This window comes from Chiroxiphia lanceolata, chromosome 29, assembly GCF_009829145.1.
Source record: "Chiroxiphia lanceolata isolate bChiLan1 chromosome 29, bChiLan1.pri, whole genome shotgun sequence".
NCBI classification, from domain to species: Eukaryota; Metazoa; Chordata; class Aves; order Passeriformes; family Pipridae; genus Chiroxiphia; species Chiroxiphia lanceolata.
In genome coordinates this window covers 627,643-649,820 of record NC_045665.1, presented here as the reverse complement: position 1 = coordinate 649,820, position 22,178 = coordinate 627,643, and the positions used below count along the sequence as shown (strand labels likewise).

The 22,178-nt window shown below is 63.7% G+C and overlaps 1 protein-coding gene across 2 annotated transcripts; it reads left to right on the top strand.

The window, feature by feature from the left end:
* The first annotated feature begins 155 nt into the window (after positions 1-155).
* Positions 156-18,991, top strand: CGN (cingulin). 2 transcript variants are annotated; one of them, XM_032713164.1, is made up of 21 exons: positions 156-209; positions 7,607-8,639; positions 8,735-8,835; positions 9,312-9,381; positions 9,554-9,649; positions 9,900-10,021; positions 10,218-10,359; positions 10,436-10,648; positions 11,518-11,666; positions 11,927-12,068; positions 12,168-12,347; positions 13,607-13,813; positions 13,892-14,149; positions 14,509-14,679; positions 14,939-15,100; positions 15,579-15,668; positions 16,749-16,832; positions 18,064-18,182; positions 18,268-18,376; positions 18,460-18,623; positions 18,727-18,991. In XM_032713164.1, the coding sequence occupies exons 2-21, from the start codon at positions 7,626-7,628 to the stop codon at positions 18,869-18,871; spliced, it is 3,738 nt and encodes a 1,245-aa protein (XP_032569055.1). In that variant the 5' UTR covers positions 156-209; positions 7,607-7,625; the 3' UTR covers positions 18,872-18,991. The 2 variants fall into 2 exon arrangements, with proteins under 2 accessions (XP_032569055.1, XP_032569057.1); XM_032713166.1 differs by lacking the exon at positions 156-209 and adding an exon at positions 5,708-6,026.
* Positions 18,992-22,178: the final 3,187 nt, after the last annotated feature.

The window sequence follows — 22,178 nt, the reverse complement described above, 5'->3', positions numbered from 1 at the left end:
TCCCCTTCCGCGGGTCCCTCCCCAAGGTGGCGGCGCCCGCGCCAGGTGAGCCACGTGACGCGGCGGGGGGCGTGGTCATAGGGGCCTGTTGGTGAATGTGGCCGCGCCCAGGGGGCGGGGCAAGGCGCGGCGCGGACCAATGGGCGCGGGGTGGGCGGGGCCTGAGCGAAGGTAACAGGTTGCGGTGGCGGCGGCGGGAGCGGCGGGAGGTGAGTGGGGGGGGGACCGGGGACGGGGGTCAGGGGGGGGTCAGGGACCGGGGAGGGGGTCCTGACCCATGGCAGGGGGCCATGACCCTGCTGTCCCACCGGGAGCGGGTCCTGACCCGCGGGGAGGGGGTCATGACCCAAGGGAGGGGGGTCCTGATCCATGGCAGGGGGTCTTGACCCATGGGAGGGGGGTCCTGTTGATCCGGGAGAGGGTCCTGAGCCGTGGAAGGGGACTTTCACCCATGGGAGGGGATCCTGACCCATGGCAGGGGGTCATGGTCCATGGGAGGGGGGTCCTGTTGGTCCAGGAGAGGGTCCCACCCCATGGGAGGGGACCTCGACCCAAGGGAGAGGATTCTGCCCCATGGCAGGGGGTCTTGACCCATGGGAGGGGGGTCCTGTTGATCCGGGAGAGGGTCCCGCCCCATGGGAGGGGACCTCGACCCAAGGGAGAGGATTCTGCCCCATGGCAGGGGGTCTTGACCCGTGGGAGGGGGGTCCTGTTGATCCGGGAGAGGGTCTCGCCCCATGGGAGGGGGTCTTGACCCAAGGGAGGGGATCCTGATCCATGGCAGGGGGTCTTGATCCATGGGAGGGGGGTCCTGCCCCATAGGAGGGGGTCTTGACCCATGGGAAGGGGGCCCTGCCCCATGGGAGGGGGGTCCTGCCCCATGGGAGGGGGTGCTGCCCCTCGGCACAGGGTCTGTTCTCTGGGGTGTGTGCCCTGCCCTGGGCAGAGCCCATGGGGGCCCTTCCTGGGATGTGCCCTGTCCTGTGGAAGGGGCTGGTGCCAGAGGGGCTGTGAGCTCAGGGTGTGTCCTACCCTATAGCAGATCCTATAGGGGCTGTGAGCTCAGGGTGTGATCTGCCCTATAGCAGATCCTATAGGGGCTGTTATCCCAGCTGTGTCCTACTCCTATAGCAGATCCTATAGGGGCTGTGAGCTCAGGGTGTGATCTGCCCTATAGCAGAGCCCATAGGGGCTGTTATCCCAGCTGTGTCCTACTCCTATAGCAGATCCTACAGGGGCTGTTATCCCACGTGTGTCCTGCCCCTACAGCAGATCCTATAGGGGCTGTTATCCCACGTGTGTCCTGCCCCTACAGCAGATCCTATAGGGGCTGTTATCCCACGTGTGTCCTGCCCCTACAGCAGATCCTATAAGGGCTGTGAGCTCAGGGTGTGACCTGTCCTATAGCAGAGCCTGTAGGGGCTGTTATCTCATGTGTGTCCTGCCCCTTTAGCAGATCCTATAGGGGCTGTGAGCTCAGGGGTATGATCTGCCCCATAGCAGATCCTATAGGGGCTGTGAGCTCAGGGGTGTGATCTGCCCCATAGCAGATCCTACAGGGGCTGTTATCCCGCAGATAACAGACCCTACAGGGGCTGGGCCTGGCAGGAATCTCCTTTTGGGGCCACCGTGCCCTGTAGAGACTCTACAGGTGCCACCTTGTCCCTGTCCTTGCCCCTATAGGGGTCTTCTCACCCTATAGGGACCCCCTCAGGTGAGCTCTCCCTGGACCCTACAGCCCCTGCAGGACCCGCCGTTACCCGTCCCTTCCAGGCACTGTCATTCCATATGGGACCCGCCTTTCCCTGTGGGAATTGTCCCTGCGGGTGCTCCCGGTTTTGGGGAGGGGCCTCACCCAGGTCCCCTACACCTCCCTCTATAGGGGACCCGCCGCTGCTTCTCCTCGGATACGGATCCCAGGAGGAGAGAGAAGAGCCTTTGGAGCCCTCCTGGAATTCTGGGACCCCCTGGAATTCCAGTCCAACCCCCCCGAAAGCCTCAGCTTCGCCGTGCGGAGCTGCCCTACTTTGCCGGGCTCCCGGGGCCGTATTTTTAGCAGCTCCTTTAAATAAGATGGAAAAATCCAGGGCTTTGGGTGCCGTCCTGATCCATCGGGATCCTTTTGGGTGCCGTCCTGATCCATCGGGATCCTTTTGGGTGCCCGGATCCCCCCCCCTCAGGAGCCGCTCGCGTGTCCCCGTCCTTCGCCACCGCCTTTTGTTCGGGAGGGTGTTTGTGGTTTGCTCTCCCCTCCCACCGCCCCGACCGGTCGAACTGGTTTTTTTTTTTGGGGAGCTGCGTTTCCATCCCCGGCTGATAAAGGGGTTTTCCAGCGCAGCCCCTCGCCCGCCGCGGGGTTCCCACGGAACATCCTTCCAGCACCTTTTTTGGGGTGGGAGCAGCGTCGCCCCGGGCGCGGGATTTGGGGTGAAAACAGATCCCCGCAGCCCCCGGGGAGCCGCGGCTGCTCCCCGTTATCCCCCCCGGGGCCGTTCCCGGCTCCCGTTCCCGGCTCCCAAAGAAACTCCGGTTTCAAAAGGCTCGGAAAGTGTAAATCGATCGGAGGGGGAGAACCCGAGACCTGCGCCGGGAGGGGCGGGTTGGTGACGGCTCTGACCCCCTGAAGGACGGGACGAGGCTTTTGTTTTCCCTGTGGGAGCGGCAGGAACGGGATTTTCCAGTCTCCGGGTTGATGATTAACCCCGGGGCTCTGCCCGTGGCCCGGCGGGATGCGGAGGAATTCGGCTCTTATCGGTTCAGAGGGAGCCCCGGGGGACATCGCCTGGGGACGACCTCTGTCCCGGCTGGATGTCCCTCTGCCAGCCCCAATCCCGGCTGGATGTCCCTCTCCTAACCCTTATCCCATGTGGATTTCCCTCTACCAACCCTTATCCTGTGTGGATGTCCCTCTCCTAACCCTTATCCCATCTGGATGTCCCTTTCCCAGCCCCAATCCCGGCTGGATGTCCCTCTCCTAACCCTTATCCCATCTGGATGTCCCTCTCCCAGCCCCAATCCCTGTTGGATATCCCTCTCCCAGCCCCAATCCCTGTTGGATATCCCTCTCCCAGCCCCAATCCCAGCTGGATATCCCTTTCCCAGCCCCAATCCCTGTTGGATATCCCTCTCCCAGCCCCAATCCCAGCTGGATATCCCTTTCCCAGCCCCAATCCCTGTTGGATATCCCTCTCCCAGCCCCAATCCCAGCTGGATATCCCTCTCCCAGCCCCAATCCCTGTTGGATATCCCTCTCCCAGCCCCAATCCCTGTTGGATATCCCTCTCTCAGCCCTTATCCCAGCTGGATGTCCCTTTCCCAGCCCCAATCCCTGTTGGATATCCCTCTCCCAGCCCCAATCCCAGCTGGATATCCCTCTCCCAGCCCCAGTCCCAGCTGGATATCCCTTTTCCAGCCCCAATCCCCCATGGATATCCCTCTCCCAGCCCCAATCCCTGTTGAATATCCTTCTCCCAGCCCCAATCCCTGTTGGATATCCCTCTCTCAGCCCTTATCCCAGCTGGATATCCCTCTCCCAGCCCCAATCCCTGCTGGATGTCCCTCTCCCAGCCCCTGGGGCGGTGCCAGCACCCCGTTGTCACCCCGTTGTCACCCCGTTGTCACCCCGTTGTCACCCGGCCCTGGTGTGACGCAGGTGCCCTGGTTTCGGGTTCCTCCTGCCTGGATCACGTGTGTTTATCGGGAATTTCGGGCTCTGGAGGCTGTGGCAGAGCAGGAAGAGCCGGTTGGTGCCAGTGCTGGGCACGGCTGGAGCTGCCTTTGCCCAAAATCCTGGACTTTGTGCCCGTGGGCAAACACGGGGAGCCAGAGGCGCTGGGATGGGGCTGGAATTTGGGGGAAATCCTGGTGGAAAAGAGCCTGGAACCAAAACCAGCTGGGCTGGGAGCGGTTTGGGATGATCCAGCAGCTTTTGCTGCCCGACTTTGGCTCAGTTTGGACCGAGGTGGGACAGAGCTTTGGGAAAACCTCAGTGGAAACAACCCAAAAGGTGCCAAAAACCCACCAGTGTGGAAGTGGTTTGGGGTGATAGAAACAGCCCAGGTGGTGCCAGGAGATCAAACCAGCTGGTTTGGAAGTGGTTTGGGGTGATGGAAACAGCCTGAGTTGGTACCAGGAGATCAAACCAGCTGAAAGTGGTTTGGGTGATGGAAACAGCCAAAGTGGTGCCAGGGGATCAAACCAGCTGGAAGTGGTTTGGGGTGATGGAAACAGCCTGAGTTGGTACCAGGAGATCAAACCAGCTGGAAGTGGTTTGGGATAATGGCAACAGCCCAAATGGTACCAGGAGATCAAACCAGCTGGTTTGGAAGTGGTTTGGGATAATGGAAACAGCCCAAGTGGTGCCAGGAGATCAAACCAGCTGGTTTGGAAGTGGTTTGGGATAATGGAAACAGCCCAAGTGGTGCCAAGAGCCCAAACCAACCAGTGTGGAAGTGGTTTGGGATAATCCAGCAGCTTTTGCTGCCCGACTTTGGCTCAGTTTGGACCAGGGGGGCTCCGAGATGGGGCAGAGTTTTGGGAAATCCCTTGGTAGAAGCAGCCTGAGTGGTGCCAGGAGCCCAAACCAGCCGGTGTGGAAGTGGTTTGGGGATGATGGAAGCAGCCCAAATGGTGCCAGGAGATCAAAGCAGCTGGAAGTGGTTTGGGGTGATGGAAACAGCCCAAATGGTGCCAGGAGCCCAAACTCACTGGTGTGGAAGTGGTTTGGGGTGATGGGAACAGCCCAAGTGGTGCCAGGAGCCCAAACTCACTGGTGTGGAAGTGTTTTGGGGATGATGGAAGCAGCCTGTGTGGTGCCAGGAGCACAAACCAGCCGGTGTGGAAGTGGTTTGGGGATGATGGAAGCAGCCTGAGTGGTGCCAGGAGCCCAAACCGGGCGGTGTGGAAGTGGTTTGGGATAATCCAGCGGTTTCTGCCGGGTTTTGGGTTTGGCCCCTGGTCCAATTCCCCGCCCCGGGCACGGCTCAGGATCAGCCCGACCCTGCTCCCGCCGCCCTTCCCAGCGGCCCCGGGTGGGTGGGGAGGGAGCCGGGGCAGCTCCGGCCTTTTCCAGCGCCCGCCCGCGAATTGCAAAACAACTTTCTGGGTTAACGTCGGCGGCACAAAGGGCTCATTGTGCCGAGAGCGCTCCGAGAGCGCCGCTGGCTCCGGGCCATCCCTGCTCTGTGATTCCAGAGGTGCGGGACGGCCTCTCCCACCGCCCCTGGCCGTGCCCGGGACCCCCCATCCCATCTGCCGGCAGGACCCCGGCGTTTTGTGGCCCCGGGGACAACCCCCGGCCTATTTTTAGTCTCAATTCCCCGCTGCTCCCACCGCTCCTTCCCTGTGGTTTGCGGTGAAATCCCCTCCCGGGGCCGTGTTTCCAGCCCGGCTTTGGGTGTTGCTTTCCCACACAGGAATGTGATCCCGGCTCCAGCCCCTTTATCTGCGAGCTGGAGCCTTTCCAGAAGGAGGGAGGCATTCCTGGGAGATTACCCAGCCGGGCCCGGCTCACCTGCTTCCTCCTGGCTCTCCCCACCACCCCAAAACGCTGCCAGAGCCCCCCCTGAACGGGAGCAGGGCCGCTCATCCCGAGCCGGGGTGGGAAGGGTTGTCCCTGGCCTGTCCCTGGTTTCTGAGCTCGGGAAAAAAAGCAGGATCCTCTTCCCGGTGCCGGCTGCTGGGATTGAGCCCCGTGCCAGCCCCGGCCGCGTCCGAACCCCCCGCGGTTTTCCACCACCTGCTTTCCCCGCCCGTGCCAGGCCGGATGGTGGGGACGGTGCCCTGTCCCTCGGGGGTGCTGGCACCTCCCGGCCGTGGGATGATGCCCTGCCGGCCCTCGCCGCCCATCCAAAGGTCTCCCCGAGCCGGGAGCTGCGCCCGGAGCTCGCCCTTCCCACCCAGATCCAGGTGAGGGGCTGAGCCCGGGGACTCGTCACCACCGGCTGCACTTTGGACGCACCGGCGGCCGTGGAATATTCCGAACTCGGTGCCAAAGCCGCGTCCCCGGCCTCGGTTTCCAGCTGCAGGTTGGTGCCCGGGCTGCTCCTCTCCCCGGAGGGACGGCGCCGATGGGATTTAAGGGGCTCCTGATGGGATTTAAGGGGCTCCTGATGGGATTTAGGGGCTCGGGGGGGGGGGGAGGGTGGGGGGTGATTTCCAGGCTGGTGTCAGTTCCTGATCTCGTTATCCCGACACCAGGCAAGGGATAATGAGCTTAAGAGACAAGGGCTCTGCTCCCAACCCCTGTGCTGGCTCCAGGGATCCCTCACCTGCAGCTCCTGGGACTCCAGGGATCCTTCACCTGCAGCTCTTGGGGATCCAGGGATCCCTCACCTGCAGTTCTTGGGGTTCCAGGGATCCCTCACCTGCAGCTCCTGGGGCTCCAGGGATCCTTCACCTGCAGTTCCTGGGGCTCCAGGGATCCTTCACCTGCTGTTCTTGGGGATCCAGGGATCCTTCTCCTGCAGTTCTTGGGGATCCAGGGATCCCTCACCTGCCATTCCTGGGGCTCTAGAGATCCTTCACCTGCAGTTCTTGGGGATCCAGGGATCCCTCACCTGACATTCCTGGGGATCCAGGGATCCTTCACCTGCAGCTCCTGGGGCTGGGGAGGGATTCGGGACCCCCGACGGGCTCGGGGGCGATGCAAGGACACGAGATCCCATCCCCGCGCTGGGATCCCGCTGCTCCATCCGCATCCCTGCTCCATCCCTTCCTCCGAGCTCTGTGTGTGTGTGTGTGTGTGTGTGACTCCCAGCCTGTGGTTTGGGGGCTGCTTTTTGGTTTTTCTCCGTGTTCCAGCACCCCCCGGGACACCCTCCGGGATCGGGGGGGGGGCTCGTGTCGCTCCCGGTTTATTTACGGCACAGAAAGAAAGGAGCTGCCGCTGCTCCCGGTGCTCGCGGCAGGGGACGCACGGTGCCGGAGGGGCGATTTGGGGCGATTTGGGGCTTTTCCATCACTTATCCCCCCCTCTCCGGTGCTCATAGGGCAGCCCCCCCCCCGCGCTTCCTCCGCTCCCTGTCGGGCCGGCATCGCCCCGGGACCGAGGGGGAGGGTTCCATCACGCTGCTCCCAATATGTCACTGCTCATATCTGTCCCCTCCCCACGGGACGAGGGGGCCCGCCGGGCGCTGGGGGGGTGATGCTGAGGGGGCCCCCGGAGCCGCGGCCAGGGAATGCGGCGGCGCTTCCGCAGAAAAAACCGGGAATGCGGCGGCGGCCGAGCCCGGGCTGCGGAGCCCGCGGGAGCGCCGCTTCCCCCCGCATCCCCCCGCTTCCCCCCGCTTCCCCCCGCATCCCTCTGCATCCCCCCGCATCCCCCCGCCAAGGGCAGGACGCGGGGGGGGGGGGGTAAAGGCTCCGCCGAGGATGCTGCGGGTGCGGCGCGGGGGTTTCTCCGTCCCCGGCGTCCCCCCCGCGAGCGGCCGAAGCGCTGCCGGTGCTGGCACAGCAAATCCTCGTCCCCGTCCTGTGTCCTGGGGACGCCGCAGCGCTGGCACCGCGTGTCCTCTGGCTCCCGTCCCGCCGGGGAAGCGCCGCCGGACCCTCCTCTGATTCGGGGATACTCACCCACCCACCCCTCTCTCTCTCTGCGTCCCCCCAGCACCGCCGAGCCCGCGGCGATGGAGCGGCCGGCGGGGATGGAGAAGCAGAGCCCGGTGGATTACGGCGTCCAGATCCGCTTCATCAACGACCTCCAGGAGCCCCGCAGACCCCCGAAGCCGCGGGGCAAGCCCGGCTCCTACGGCGTGGCCGTGCGGGTCCAGGGCATCGCCGGGCAGCCCTTCGTGGTCCTCAACAGCGGCGACAAGGGCGGCGACTCCTTCGGGGTGCAGATCAAGAGCGACGGGTCCTACCCGACCCCCCCCTGGCCCTCGGGCTCCGTCAGCTCCGACTCGGACCTGCCGGAGAATCCCTACGCGGGGCGGCAGCGCCGGCACGGCTCCTACAGCACCTCGGACGAGGAGGCTCCGGGGGGCTCCCGGCGGGACCCCCAACCCGCGGCGGGGGGCGAGGAGCTGCGGAGGACACAGTCCCACGGGGACCTGCTCAGCGCCGCCGCCGAGGAGCCCCCGGCCCGCGGCATTCCCGGGATTCGGCGGCAGGAGCAGCAGCGCCGGGCCCCGGCCGGCGGGAAGAGCGGCAGCGCCTCGAGCATCGCCCCGGGGCACAAACCCGCGAGGGCCGGGGGCAAGGACCCGTCCTCGGACCCGGAGGTGGCCGGGGGGGACGTGGACACCAAGCCGCTGTCCTCGGTGGATTCCCTGATCAGCAAATTCGACGGGAAGGGGCAGCAGCAGCAGCGGGGAAGGGCCGCCAGGAGGGGCCGCATCCCCTCGGCCGAGAGGAAACGCTCCCAGAGCCTGGACGGCCGCGTGTCCCACCGGGATGTCCCGGACACCCGCGTGTCCCACCGGGATGTCCCGGACACCCACTTGTCCCACCGGGATGTCCCGGACACCCACTTGTCCCACCGGGATGTCCCGGACGCCCGCGGAACTCGCCTCCAGCCCTCGGGACCCGCCGGCAGCCGCAGCCCCCCGCGTGGATCCGGGGGGATGGACGGGGCAGGGATGAAGATCCAGCGGGGAATTCGGGCCGTGGAGGAGCAGAGCAAAGCCCGGGCAGAGCTGCAGGTATGAGGGGGGGGCTCTGGATCCCGCTGGGGTCCCTTAACCGAGGGGGGCACTCGTGTCCCGGCTGGAGCTGAGCTTTTTATCCCTCCCGGCAGCTCAAATCCACCCCGGACCTGCTGCGGGATCAGCGGGAGGTGGCCCAGCCTGGCAGCACTGAACACCCCAAGGAGCTCATCTACAGCATCCTGAAGGAGGGGTGAGCCCCCCGAGTGCCCCCTGAGTGCCCCCTGAGTGCCCCATCGTTCCCTGCCCCTTTCCCAAAGCCCCACTGACCGTGGCTGGGATGCTGGGGGGGGTGGTTTTGAGGCAGGGATGGATTTTGGGGGGTAGTTTAGGAGCAGGGATGTCCCCTGAGGTCAGGATTTTGGGGGGGGTGGTTTGGGAGCAGGGATGTCCCCTGAGCTCAGGATTTTGGGGGGGTGGTTTGGGAGCAGGGATGTCCCCGAGCTTAGGATTTTGGGGGGGTGGTTTGGGAGCAGGGATGGATTTTGGGGGTGGTGGTTTGGGAGCAGGGATGTCCCCAAGCTCAGGATTTTGGGGAGGGTGGTTTGGGAGCAGCTCAGGATTTTGGGGGGGGGGGGGTGAGCAGCAAAGCACCGGGGTGTTCACACCCCTCATTCTGTGCCCCCCCCCCCCATTCCCAACTGCTTCCCACAAATCCCACACCCCCAGGAGCAGTGAGAGTGAGATCTCCCTGAAGAGGAAAACCTCCCGGCTGCTGGAGAAGATGCAGGAGCTGGTGGTGAGTCGAGGCCCTCCCGGTGCTGCCCCATTCCCAAGGATCCCCCAATCCCCCCTGGGGGCTCCTGCCTTCCCAGCACCGTGTCCTGACATCCCAGGGGTGGGATCCAGGTGGTTCTGGAGGGGTTGCAGGACCCCAAACCCACCCAGTGAACCTCGGGGTGTCTCTCCAGGTGCCCCCCAAGGATGGGGCGTGTTCCCAACCCCAGCACAGGGAACTGGCCAGGAAGGTGGAGGAGCTGCAGGAGAAGCTTGATGAGGAGACCAAGGTGAGGCCGAGCAGGTTGAGGGGGGGGCTTTGGGGTCCCCAAATTACACCCCTGGGGGAGGGGGGAGGCACAGCAGGTCCCTGCTCTGACCCTCCTTCACTTGGGTGCCGGGTGAGGCCGAGTCTGATTTCCCTGCTGGGTACTCTGGGGGATGTTGGGGTGCAGGTGTCCTTCCCGGGGTGGGGAGGGGGGTCAGGAGCCCCCCAAGGAGGGGGTGTCACCAGTGTCCCCTTGTCCCCTCGTCCCACAGCTCCGCCAGAAGCTGGAGCTGCCCGGGGGCCCCGCCCGGCTCCGCGAGGCCGAAGCGGAGACCCAGCAGCTCCGGGGGGCTCTGGAGAAGAAAAACCAGGAGCTGCAGAGGAGCCAGCAGGAGTAAGAGCTGCCCCAGGGTGCTGGGACATCTGTCTGTCCCCGGGGTGGAGGGGTCTGTCCGTCCCAGGGGTGGGAGCTCCGACGGTGGGAGGTCCGTGGGGTCATCCCGGGATGAGCTGCCCGCGGATGTCGGTGCCCGTGGACGGGGTCCGGAGCAGGGAGCGGGTTCCTGAGGGATCCCCACGCCTCTTCCCAGGCTGAAGGAGGTGAAATCCTCCAAGGAGCAGCTGGAGAGCCGGCTGGGGGACTGCGAGGAGCAGCTCCTGGCCACGCGCCGGGAGCTCGAGCGGCTGCGCCAGAGCTCCGGAGCTTCCCCGGACGCCGAGTCCCTCTACAAGGTACGGGCCCGGTGGTGGCCCCAGGGGGTGACTGTCCCATTGTGCCACCACCCTGGGCCTCATCCCACCCCTGCAGGAGCTGCTGGAGGCCCGGGAGGAGCTGGAGGAGGCCCTGAGCTCGCGGCAGAGGCAGGAGGAGCAGCTGCGGCTGCGGGAGCGGGAGCTGACGGCGCTCAAGGGGGCCCTCAAGGAGGAGGTGGCCACCCACGACAAGGAGCTGGAGAGGGTCAGGCAGCAGTGCCAGAGCGACATGGACCAGCTGAGGAGGAGCATGGAGGGCATCTCGCAGGTCTGGGGGGCTGGGGGGCGGCTGGGGAGGGGGGCTGGGGGTCCCCAAATCCCCCCTTTCAATGAGTCAGGAACGGGGTTTGTGTCCTGCCCCAAACTCACCCCATCAGAGAGTCCACCTGCTCCAGGGTGGAGGTGCTGGGGAGGGTCTGGGAGCCCCTAAATTCCCCCTTTTAAGTGGCCCAGAACTGGAAACAGGGTCTGTGTCCCACCCCAAACTCATCCCATCAGAGAATCCACCTGCCCTGGCTGGAGGTGCTGGGAGGGGGATCTGAGACAGTTTGTGGAGTTTTTGGGGCTCCCCAGACTGCTTTGTGGGCTCCCCTGGGTGGAGGTGCTGGGGAGGGTCTGGGAGCCCCTGAATTCCTCCTTTTAAACAGTTTGGGGTCTGTGTCCCACCCCAAACTCATCCCATCAGAGAATCCACCTGCTCCAGGATGGAGGTGCTGGGGACGGTGTGGGAGCCCCTGAATTCCCCCTTTTAAATGATCCAGAGCTGGAAACAGGGTCTGTGTCCCATCCTAAACTCATCCCATCAGAGAATCCACCTGCTCCGGGGTGGAGGTGCTGGGGAGGGGGATCTGAGGTGGTTTGTGGAGTTTTTGGGGCTCCCCAGACTCCTTTGTGGGCTCCCCTGGCTGGAGGTGCTGGGGAGGGTCTGGGAGCCCCTAAATTCCCCCTTTTAAACAGTTTGGGGTCTGTGTCCCACCCCAAACTCACCCATCAGAGAATCCACCTGCCCCAGCTGGAGGTGCCGGGGGGGGATGATCCCAGATGGTTTGTGGAGTTTTTGGGGCTCCCCCAGGTCCTGTCCCTGCCGGGTGGGACCTCAGCATGGCCTGAGCATCCCGTGGTGGTTCTTCCCTGCAGGATAAAGCCAACCTGGAGTCGGAGAGGCAGAAGGTGGGCGCCGTGGTGAGGAACCTGCAGCGGGAGCTGGAGGAGAGCGCGGAGGAGACGGGGCACTGGAGGGAGATGTTCCAGAAGAACAAGGAGGAGCTCAGGAACACCAAGCAGGAGTAAGTGGGGGAGCTGTGGCTGAGCCAGAGGCCGCCAGGAACCTTTGGGAAGGTCCAGCTGCTTGGGATTGTCCAGTGATTTCACTCCAAATCCCGTTAAAACGGGTCGGGAGTGTCAGGTTCGGAGCCTTCCCGGTGCCATTCCCGGTGCCATTCCCGGTGCCATTCCTGGTGCCATTCCCGGTGCCATTCCTGGGAGCTGGGGGGGGGGGTTTGGGACACGGGGCTGGCTTTGGTGGCCCCATCCTGCCCCTCCCCAGGCTGCTGCAGGCGAAGCTGGAGCGGGAGGAGTTCGAGGAGGAGCTGCGGGAGCTCCGGGAGCGCTTCCAGGCCGCCCGGGAAGAGGCGGATCAGGCCCGGAGCAGCGCCGTGGATCCCGGGGAGCTGGAGGCCCTCAGGAAGGTGAGGGATGAAGGGATGAGGTCCCCCCACCCGTGCCCAGTGTCCCTGAGCCCCCCGTGCCCCCCTGATCTCCCCTGATCCCCCCGTTTCCCGTGGCAGGAGCTGCGGGAGGCGCGGCAGGAACGGCAGGAACGGGAGGAGCGGCTCCGGGAACGGGAGCGGGAGCTGCTGGAGCTGAGGGGGGCCCTGAGGGACACGGAATCCAGCCGGGCTGGGGAGCTGGAGCAGCTCCGAAGGGACCTGCAGCGGCTCCGGGAGGAGCGGGACGAGGCCGCCGAGGTGAGCGCCGGGAAGAGCCGCCCGTTCCCGAGGGAGCGATTCCCGAGGGGGGATTCCCTCCGTCCTGCCCGGGTCTCGTGGCCACGGGATGCTGGGACAAAGCTGCAGCCCCCAGACCTGCCATGGATGATCCCAGGCACCAGGGGAGGGGAAGGTTTGGGAAGGGAAGGTTTGGGAACTGTTGGCTTATCCCAGTGGATGCAGCCCAAACGAACTCCCTGGATGATCCCAGGCACCAGGGAAGGGGAAGGTTTGGGAATTGTTGGTTTGTCCCAGTGGATGCAGCCCAAATGAACCCCTGGATGATCCCAGGCACCAGGGAAGGGAATCTTTGGGAACTTGGCTTATCCCAGTGGATGCAGCCCAAGTGAACCCCCTGGATGATCCCAGGCACCAGGGAAGGGGAAAGTTTGGGAAGGGGAAGGTTTGGGAACTATTGGCTTATCCTGGTGGATGCAGCCCACATCAAGCCCCTGGATGATCCCAGGCACCAGGGAGGGGGAAGGTTTGGGAAGGGAATCTTTGGGAACTTGGCTTATCCCAGTGGATGCAGCCCAAATGAACCCCCTGGATGATCCCAGGCACCAGAGAAGGGGAAGGTTTGGGAAGGGAAACTTTGGGAACTGTTGGCTTATCCCGGTGGATGCAGCCCCAGTGAACCCCCTGGATGACCCCAGGCACCAGGAGAGGGGAAGGTTTGGGAAGGGAATCTTTGGGAGCTGTTGGCTTATCCTGGTGGACCCTCTGGATGATCCCAGGCACCAGGGAAGGGGAAGGTTTGGGAAGGGGAAACTTTGGGAACTATTGGCTTATCCCAGTGGATGCAGCCCAAATGAACCCCCTGGATGATCCCAGGCACCAGGGAAGGGAATGTTTGGGAACTGTTGGTTTATCCCAGTGGATGCAGCCCAAATGAACCCCCTGGATGATCCCAGGCACCAGGGGAGGGGAAGGTTTGGGAAGGGAATCTTTGGGAGCTGTTGGCTTATCCTGGTGGACCCCCTGGATGATCCCAGGCACCAGGGAAGGGAATGTTTGGGAATTGTTGGTTTGTCCCAGTGGATGCAGCCCAAACGAACCCCCTGGATGATCCCAGGCACCAGGGAAGGGAATCTTTGGGAACTTGGCTTGTCCTGCTGGATGCAGCCCAAATCAAGCCCCTGGATGATCCCAGGCACCAGGGGAGGGGAAGCTTTGGGAACTGTTGCCTTATCCCAGTGGATGCAGCCCAAATGAACCCCCTGGATGATCCCATCCAGGCAAAGGCATCCCTGGAGAGCGCCCGGGAGGCGTCGGAGCAGGCGAGGAAGGCGGTGGAGTCCAGCCTGAGGGAGGTGCAGGAGCAGAACGACGACCTGAGGAGGAAATTCCTGGGCCTGGAGACGAAGCTGAAGGAGTACGAGCGCCTGGGGGAGAACTGGGAGGGCTCCCAGGCGCGGCTCAAGGACAAGGTCGCCAAACTGGAGGTACCTGGGGCGTTCCCAGAGATTCCCTGAGCTGTTCCCGAGCTCGGGGAAGGGGTTGGAAGAGCTCCTTCCCCGCAGGCCGAGCGCAGGCTCGTGGAGGAGTCGCTGGGAGAGGCCACGGAGCGGGAGCAGGAGCTGCTCTTGGCCAAGAGGTCCCTGGAGACGCGGCTGGAAGAGGCCGAGAGGGGCCTGGCCCGGCTGGCCCAGGAGCAGCAGGACCTGAGCCTGTCCCTGCAGGAGGAGCAGCGGCAGAAGGAGCAGCTCAAGCGCTCCAAGAACGAGCTGGAGGAGCAGAAACGGCTCCTGGACCGAACCACCGAGAAGCTCAACAGAGAGGTCGGGGCTGGGAACCCCCTTCCCAAACCTTCCCAAACCTTCCCAAACCTTCCCAACCCTTCCCTTCCCAACCCTTCCCTTCCCAACCCTTCCCTTCCCAACCTTTCCCTTCCCAACCTTTCCCTTCCCAACCCTTCCCTTCCCAACCCTTCCCTTCCCAACCCTTCCCTTCCCAACCCTTCCCTTCCCAAACCTTCCCTTCCCACTCCCAGTTCCTGGGATCATCCACTCCACTCCAGCCGGGTTTTCACCCCATGCTGTGACATTCCCAAGCCCTTGCCCCATTCCCACGGGATTCGTCTCCCCCCTGGAGCCTCCCACCAGCTCAGGATTCCCGATCCGCCTCCCCTCTCCCGCAGCTGGAGCAGATGACGGCGGAATCCCAGAGCTCCCTGAGCTCCCTGAGGTCGCAGCTGGAGGAATTCAAGGAGAAATCCCGGCGGGAGATCACGGATTCCCAAAAGCAGGCCAAGGACCGCGGGGCCGAGGTGGAGAAGATGCAGTTCAGCGTCGGGAGGCTGCAGGACGAGGTTCGGCTTCCAGAGGGACACTTCCCACCTGGAAAAGCCCCTTCCCTGCTTCCATAGGGACACTTCCCACCTGGAAAGGCCCCTTCCCTTCTTCCCTGGGGACAAATCCCACCTGGAAAGGCCCCTTCCCTTCTTCCCTGGGGACAAATCCCACCTGGAAAGGCCCCTTCCCTTCTTCCCTGGGGACAAATCCCACCTGGAAACGCCCCTTCCCGGCTTCCCTGGGGCCAAATCCCACCTGGAAAGGCCCTTCCCGCAGGTGTCCCGGCTGAAGCAGGCTCTGCAGGAGAGCCAGGCCGAGCGGGAGAACGTCCTGCTGGATAAGGAGGTGCTGCTCCAGCGCCTGCACAACCTGGAGCAGGAGATGGATTCCCGGAAGCGCTCCCAGGACGATCGATCCCGGCACGTCAAGGCGCTGGAGGTGGGAGCGCCATCCCAAAAAAAACTCCCAAAAAAATCCCTCCCTCTCCCCGGCCCTGCAGTGCCCGGTGCTGACAGCGAGGGGCAGAGCAGGCCTGCCTGCCATTCCATCATTCCTGCTGCCTGGAAGTGCTGGGATGGGATCCTATTCCCGATTTTATTGGTTGCCGGCGCGGCCGCTCTTCCCGGCTTTTCCCGGCTTTTCCCGGCTCTTCCCGACTTTTCCCGGTGCCTCTCCAGGGCTCAGTGGGGGATTCTCCCCCCCGGGGTGGTGGGTCATATCCCAGCATATCCATGTCTCATATCCCAGCGTTTCCCCCTCTCCCAAATCCCGGGATGCGTCGGAGCTTCCCCGGCTTTGCGTTTTCGGAGCGGATCCGTTTCCTCTGGAATTCCCGCGCCTTTCCTGCTTCCCATCGTTCATCCCACACCCCCCCCCGTGGCTCGAACCGACCTTTCTCATCCCGAATCTTTCTCAGGAGAAGTCCAAGCGGCTGGAAGTGGAGCTGGATGAGGAGAGGAGCACGGTGGAGCTGCTGACGGAGCGGGTCAACCGGAGCAGGGACCAGGTGGGATCCGGGATAACTCGGGATAACTTGGGAATCCTGGAATTAACACCACACTAACGACTCCTCAACGAGCAGCTCCGTCACTAAATTCGATGGGAATGACGATGGGAATGAAATGTTGGGAAAAGTTTGGGCATGAATGGGAGTTATATGAGTTTAGGGAAAAAAGAAAAAAAATCCAAAAGAAATTCCCAGGAATTTACGGGGCAAGATTTGGGGTTGGGGTGGGAATTTGGGGGCTTAAATCCTCTTAAATCCCGGACTCTTCCCTCTCTCTGACCCCACCTGGTTATTCCCTCAAAGCTGGAGCTGTTGGAGCCTCCTGGGATTCACCAGGATCCCAATGGAGCCTCCTGGGATTCACTGGGATCCCAATGGAGCCTCCTGGGATTCACCGGGATCCCAATGGAGCCTCCTGGGATTCACCGGGATCCCAATGGAGCCTCCTGGGATTCACCAGGATCCCAGTGGAGCCTCCTGGGATTCACCAGGATCCCAATGGAGCTTCCTGGGATTCACCAGGATCCCAATGGAGCCTCCTGGGATTCACCAGGATCCCAGTGGAGCCTCCTGGGATTCACCAGGATCCCGGGATTGGCCTCCTACCCCACAGGGATCCAGCCTGGGGCTTGGAAAGGGAATTCCCTCCCCTCAGGCTCTGACAAGGGGTGGGTTTCCCGCTTTTCCATCTGGGAAACATCCCAGGGGATGCTTTTCCCACAAACCCTGGAGGTGCCCGGGGCAGTTCTGGTTTGTTCCATCCGTGGATCGAACCCATTCCCGCCCCCGAGTCCCCAAATCCCGGTTCAACCAGTTAAAACCCCGCAGTGGGAAACTCCAGCCCCGGAGCTCCGGGCTGCTCGTGGAATTTAGTTTGGGAAGGACCCAAAAATCCTCTTAAGATTTGGAGTTTTTGGGTGTCCCGTGGGATGGGGCACCCGAGCCCGCCCGGGCTCTGCGGCACTGCTTTCCCGGCGGGAATTCCGGCGGGAATTCTGGTGGGAATTCCGGCGGCTCCCGCTGTCCCACCTGGCAAAGGAGGTGGCAAATCCCAACCCGGAGCCGTGTCCTCCTTCCCAGATCGACCAGCTGCGGGCGGAGCTGCTCCAGGAACGCTCCAGCCGCCAGGACCTGGAATGTGACAAGGTGTCCCTGGAGCGGCAGGTAGGGATGAGCCCCGGGAGGGATGGATCCAGCTGGATCCAGCACCAAATCCCTGGATCCCAGGGGCAGCTGGATGGACCCTTTGCCCAGCGAGGCACTCAGGGAAAAGCCTCTTGGAGCATCCTTTGGGAGAGAGGCCGCATTCCCAAGGAGCTCTTCCTGCTGTCAAATCATTCCTCCTCCGTGCTCCGGATCCATCCCATCATTCCCATTCCCCATCCCTGGAGCTCTCTGCCACCTCCCAGAGCACCTTTCCCCACGGAATTCCCCCTTTTCCCTCGTGATTCCCACCTGTCCTGCCGGGACTTGCTCTCCCAGCCCTTGGTTACTTAACGAGCTGGCTCCTAACGAGCTGGCTCCTAACGAGCCGCATCGATGGGAACCGACCTCCCCGAGCTGGGCTCGTTCCCACTCTGGAATTGCCACTTCCAAGGAAAACTCGGGGCTCCTGTTGACGCCCGGGAGGAGGATTTGGGGGAATTTTTTGGCCGACAAAGGGGTTCAGGAGCAGGAATTGGGGAGGTGAAGGGGGACGAGCGTCGCGGGGTTGTCGCACTCGGTGTTCCCAGTGTATCCCAGTGTATGCCAGTATATCCCAGTATATCCCAGCACATCCCAGTCCCCTCCGGCCTCTCCTCGTGCCCAGGCCGGTGCCAACACGTTAATTGGTGTTATATAACCCGGCTCCTCCTTGGAAAAGGGTTTCTGGGCCCTGACTCACCCCGGGCTTTACATAAGCCAGGCCTGGGAGCTTCCCCGCCCAGCCCGGAGCCCTGGGGGGGGTGACAGGGATAAAATTTTGGGGGGATTTTGTAGAAGTGTTTGGGGTGACAGGGATAAAATTTGGGGGGATTTTGCAGAAGTATTTGGGGGGTGACAGGGATAAAATTTGGGGAGGGGATTTTGCAGAAGTGGGGGAGTGGCAGGGATAAAATTTGAGGGGGGGATTTTGTAGAAGTGGGAGGGTGAGAGGGATAAAATTTTGGGGGGATTTTGCAGAAGTGGGGGGGGACAGGGATAAAATTTTGGGGGATTTTGCAAAAGTGTTTGGGGGGTGACAGGGATAAAATTTTGGGGAGGGGATTTTGCAGAAGTGGGGGAGTGACAGGGATAAAATTTGGGGAGGGGATTTTGTAGAAGTGGGGGAGTGACAGGGATAAAATTTTGGGGAGGGGATTTTGCAGAAGTGTGGGGGTGTGACAGGGATATAATTTTGGGGTGGATTTTGCAGAACAAGGAGCTGAAGAACCGCCTGGCCAGTTCCGAGGGGCAGCACCGGCCCAGCAGCAACGTGTCCCAGCTGGAAGCGCGGCTGGAGGAGCTGCAGGACCAGCTGCAGGCCGAGGAGAGGTACCAGGAGTATTCCCCCAGGTTTTAGGGGTGCCTTCCCTGCCCGGGGTGGGGTCCCACGATCCCCTCTGTGGCTCTTCCCCAGGGAGAAGAACGTCCTGCTCTCCTCCAACCGCAAGCTGGAGAGGAAGGTGAAGGAACTCACCATCCAGATCGACGACGAGCGGCAGAACGTCAGCAACCAGAAGGACCAGGTTGGGTGGGGACGGGACCCTCGGGGGCGTCCAGGGGGGGCTCTGGGGGACCCTTCCCGGCCCTAATCCCACGGGATTCGCAGCTGAGCCTGAGGGTGAAGGCCCTGAAGCGGCAGGTGGACGAGGCAGAGGAGGAGATCGAGCGCTTGGAGGGGGCGCGGAAGAAGGCGCAGCGGGAGCTGGAGGAGCAGCACGAGCTCAACGAGCAGCTGCAGAACCGTGTCAAGGCGCTGGAGAAGGAGGCCTGGTAGGGAATCCTGGGGGGGTCCAGGGGGGTCCTGGATCAAGTTCAGGGGGTCCTGGATCCGTGACAGGGCGAGGGCTGAGCCGGAGTTTTCCATGTCCCCCAGGCGCAAAGCCGCGCGCTCGGCGGCCGCCGACTCGTCGCTGCAGGACGAGCAGCTGAGCTCGGACGAGGAGTTCGACAGCGCCTACGGCCCGTCCTCCATCGCCTCCCTGCTCAACGAGCCCAACCTCCAGACCAGCTCCTGCTGACACGCAGGAGTGGGGCCAGTTCCCCCTTCGGATGCTGCTGCTGCTGCTGCTCGAGGGGAAAAAAAAAACTCTTCCGAGGACATGAAGGAAGGAGGGGTGGGAACCCCTTGGGAATCTCCTGGGAACCTCCTGGGGACCCCCCAAGGACCTCCTGGGGACCTCCTGGGAACCCTTGGGACCTCCTGGGGACCTCCTGGGGACCTCCTGGGATCCCCCTGGGAACCCCCTGGGAACCTTCTGGGGACCCCCTGGGAACCCTTGGGAACCTCCTGGGGACCTCCTGGGAACCTCCAGGGGACCCTTGGGGACCCCCTGGGAATCCCCTGGGAACCTCCTGAGAACCCTTGGGAACCTCCTGGGAACCCCCTGGGAACCTCCTGGGGACCTCCTGGGAACCCTTGGGGCCCCCCTGGGAACCTCCTGGGGACCTCCTGGGAACCCTTGGGGACCCCTTGGGAACCCCCTGGGAACCTCCTGGGAACCCCCTGGGAACCCTTGGGGACCCCCCTGGACTCTGTTCTCAGCTCTGTATCTTCACACGGGTCTCAGGGTGTGTTCTGGGGGTCTCAGGGTGTGTTTTGGGGGTCTCAGGGTGTGTTTTGGGGCCGGGGGGACCTGCTGGCCACGCTGGTGTCCCCCGGGGGAGGGACCCACTCGCCGTCCCCGCTGTCCCCTCGGTGGCCACGGGGGGTTCAGGGTCCCCGTGGGGGTGTCTGTGGACCCCCCCCCGGTTTATTTTTCTATGCAGCCCCTCCTTGCCCCCTCCAAGCGCTGTTTTAAATAAACCCTCCCATTTTAGCGCCGGGGGTGGGGGGGAACATCGCGTGTTCCGCTGCCTCTGGCCTGGAGATAAACCTTTGTTATCGCTAATTAACGAGCGCGGGAGCCCTGCCAGTCGCTAATTAGCGGCTGATTGGCAGGTTCTTCCCGCAGTTCCCCTCGCGGGGCCGAGCTGGCACCGTCCCCAAACCCCGGGGGGGGGACACCCCACCCTGCCAAACCCGGCGTTTCTGCCTCAGTCTCCCTTCCCAAAATCCCGGTGCTGTTCCACCCGGGATGCATCCGGCGGGGAAGGACACGGTGCCACCGGTGCCACCCCCCCAGCGCTGCCCGTGTCACCGCGTGTCCCCCCACACCCCGCCCAGGGCCGTGCCCGCGGCGGCCCCGTTGTGGTTCTGCCAGGACCTGCACGACCGGTCCTGCCCTCGGTCCTGCCCTCGGTCCTGCCCTCGGCTCCTCCGGGTCCTGCCCTCGGCTCCTCCCGGTCCTGCCCTTGGTCCTGCCCTCGGTCCTGCCCTCGGCTCGCGTGGCCAGGGTCACCTGCGGGCCACACCCTCTGCCTCGGGGTCCTCCCGTGCCTCAGTTTCCCCCCGTGCCTCAGTTTCCCCCCGTGGGTGCTGCAGAGCTCTGGGGGGGCTCAGGGGGGTGCCCACGGTGCCAACTCCCACCGTGGCCCTGACTTTGGGGGAGCCACATCCTCCATCCTGCAGGGAATCCATCCTCAATCCCGCTTCCCAAACCCCTCTGGGTCAGCCCACGATGTCCCCAGTGGCTGCTTGACCCCTTCTGTGCCTCAGTTTCCCCCCCGGGTGCTGCAGAGGTTTGGGAGGCTCCGGGGTACCCGCAGGGAGGAGGTGGCACAGTTTCAGCACTCCCAGTGCTGGAGTTTGCCAAGTTCTGGACTTTACCGGCCCCGAGGGAGCCACATCCTCCATCCCACAGGGAATCCCACTGCCCAAACCCCTCCAGGTCAGCCCTCGGTGTCCCCACTGTGCCTCAGTGTCCCCCCAGGCACTGCAGAGGTTTGGGGGGCTCTGGGGTGCCCGCAGGGAGGAGGTGGCACAGTTTCAGCCCTCCCAGGGCCGGAATTTGCCAAGTTCTGGACTTTACCGGCCCCGAGGGAGCCACATCCTCCACCCCACAGGGAATCCCGCTTCCCAAACCCCGCCGGGCCCGGGGTGTCCCGGCCCCGGGGCTCCGGAGCGTGGCCCCGGTGACCGCACGGGGCTGGAACGTGGCCCCGGCCCGGGCCGAGCCCGGGGCGAGCTGAGCTCATCCCGCGGGAATGCGGCAATTAGGGACGGAGGTGACACTCCCGGGCCACCCGCGGCAATTAGGGACGGAGGTGACACTCCCGGGCCACCCGCACACGGTGCAGGAGCAAGGGCGGGGACACGGGCAGGGATGTGGCCACCGACCCCACCGGGCCGGCCCCCCGGTGCCAAACGGCCCCTGGGCGCGGGGGGCCGGTCCCTGGCGCGGTTTGGGGCACCCTGGCACGGCTCGGTGTGGTTTGGCACGGCGTTGGCATCACCACGGCCCCCACGGCTCGGTTTGGTGAGGCTGGACGGGGGGGGGGTGGAGGGGCTTGGGGTGGGTTGGCACAGCTTTGGCACAGCTGGGTACATCTGGGTTTGGCTTGGCACGGCTTTGGCACGGCTGGGTGTGTCTCTGAGCATGGCTTGGCACAGCTTGGCACGGCCGGGCATGGCTTTGACGTGGCTCAGCGTGGCTTTGGCACATCTGGGTTGGGCTTGGCATGGCTTTGGCATGACTGGGCACGGCTTTGACCCGGCTCAACACAGCTTTGTCACGGCTCTGGAATGGCTGGAACAGCTTTGGCATGGCTCAGCACAGCTTTGGAACGACCGGACAGGGCTTTGGCACGGCTCTGGAATGGCTGGCACAGCACTGGCACGGCCAGACAGGGCTTTGGCACGGCTCAGCACGGGTTTGGAACAGCTGGACAGGGCTTTGTCATGGCTCTGGAATGGCTGGCACAGCACTGGCACGGCCGGACAGGGCTTTGGCACGGCTCAGCATGGGTTTGGAACAGCCAGACAGGGCTTTGGCACGGCTCTGGAATGGCTGGCACAGCACTGGCACGGCCGGGCACGGCTTTGGCACGGCTCAGCACAGCTTTGGAACGGCCGGACAGGGCTTTGGCACAGCTTTGACGTGGCTCGAGACGAATTTGGCACGTCTGGGCCTGGCTAAACGTGGCTTTGGCACGGCTGGGTTTGGCTGATCAGGACGTGGCAGAGCTCGGCACGGCTTTGGCACAGCTTTGGCACACAGCTGGGCACGGCTTTGGCGTTGCCAGACTTTGCCTTGGCACAGTTTAGGCGCGGTTTTAGCCCGGTTTTTGGCACCGTTTCCCCGCGGCTTTGGCGCGCCCGGACCCGCCTTTAGTCACCTGGGGATGCGACGGGCGTGGCCACCTGGGGGTGGGCGTGACCCAACCCTGGGGCGTGGCCACCTCCCAGGCGGGTACCTGTGCTGGGCGTGGCCCTGGGCGTGTCCCCGC

Coding starts and splice junctions, on each gene's coding strand:
- CGN (XM_032713164.1), top strand. CDS start 7,626: ATGGAGCGGCCGGCGGGGATGGAGAAGCAGAGCCCGGTGGATTACGGC. Junction 9,382..9,553: donor AGAAGATGCAGGAGCTGGTG/GTGAGTCGAGGC, acceptor GTGTCTCTCCAG/GTGCCCCCCAAGGATGGGGC. Junction 12,069..12,167: donor AGCTGGAGGCCCTCAGGAAG/GTGAGGGATGAA, acceptor TTCCCGTGGCAG/GAGCTGCGGGAGGCGCGGCA.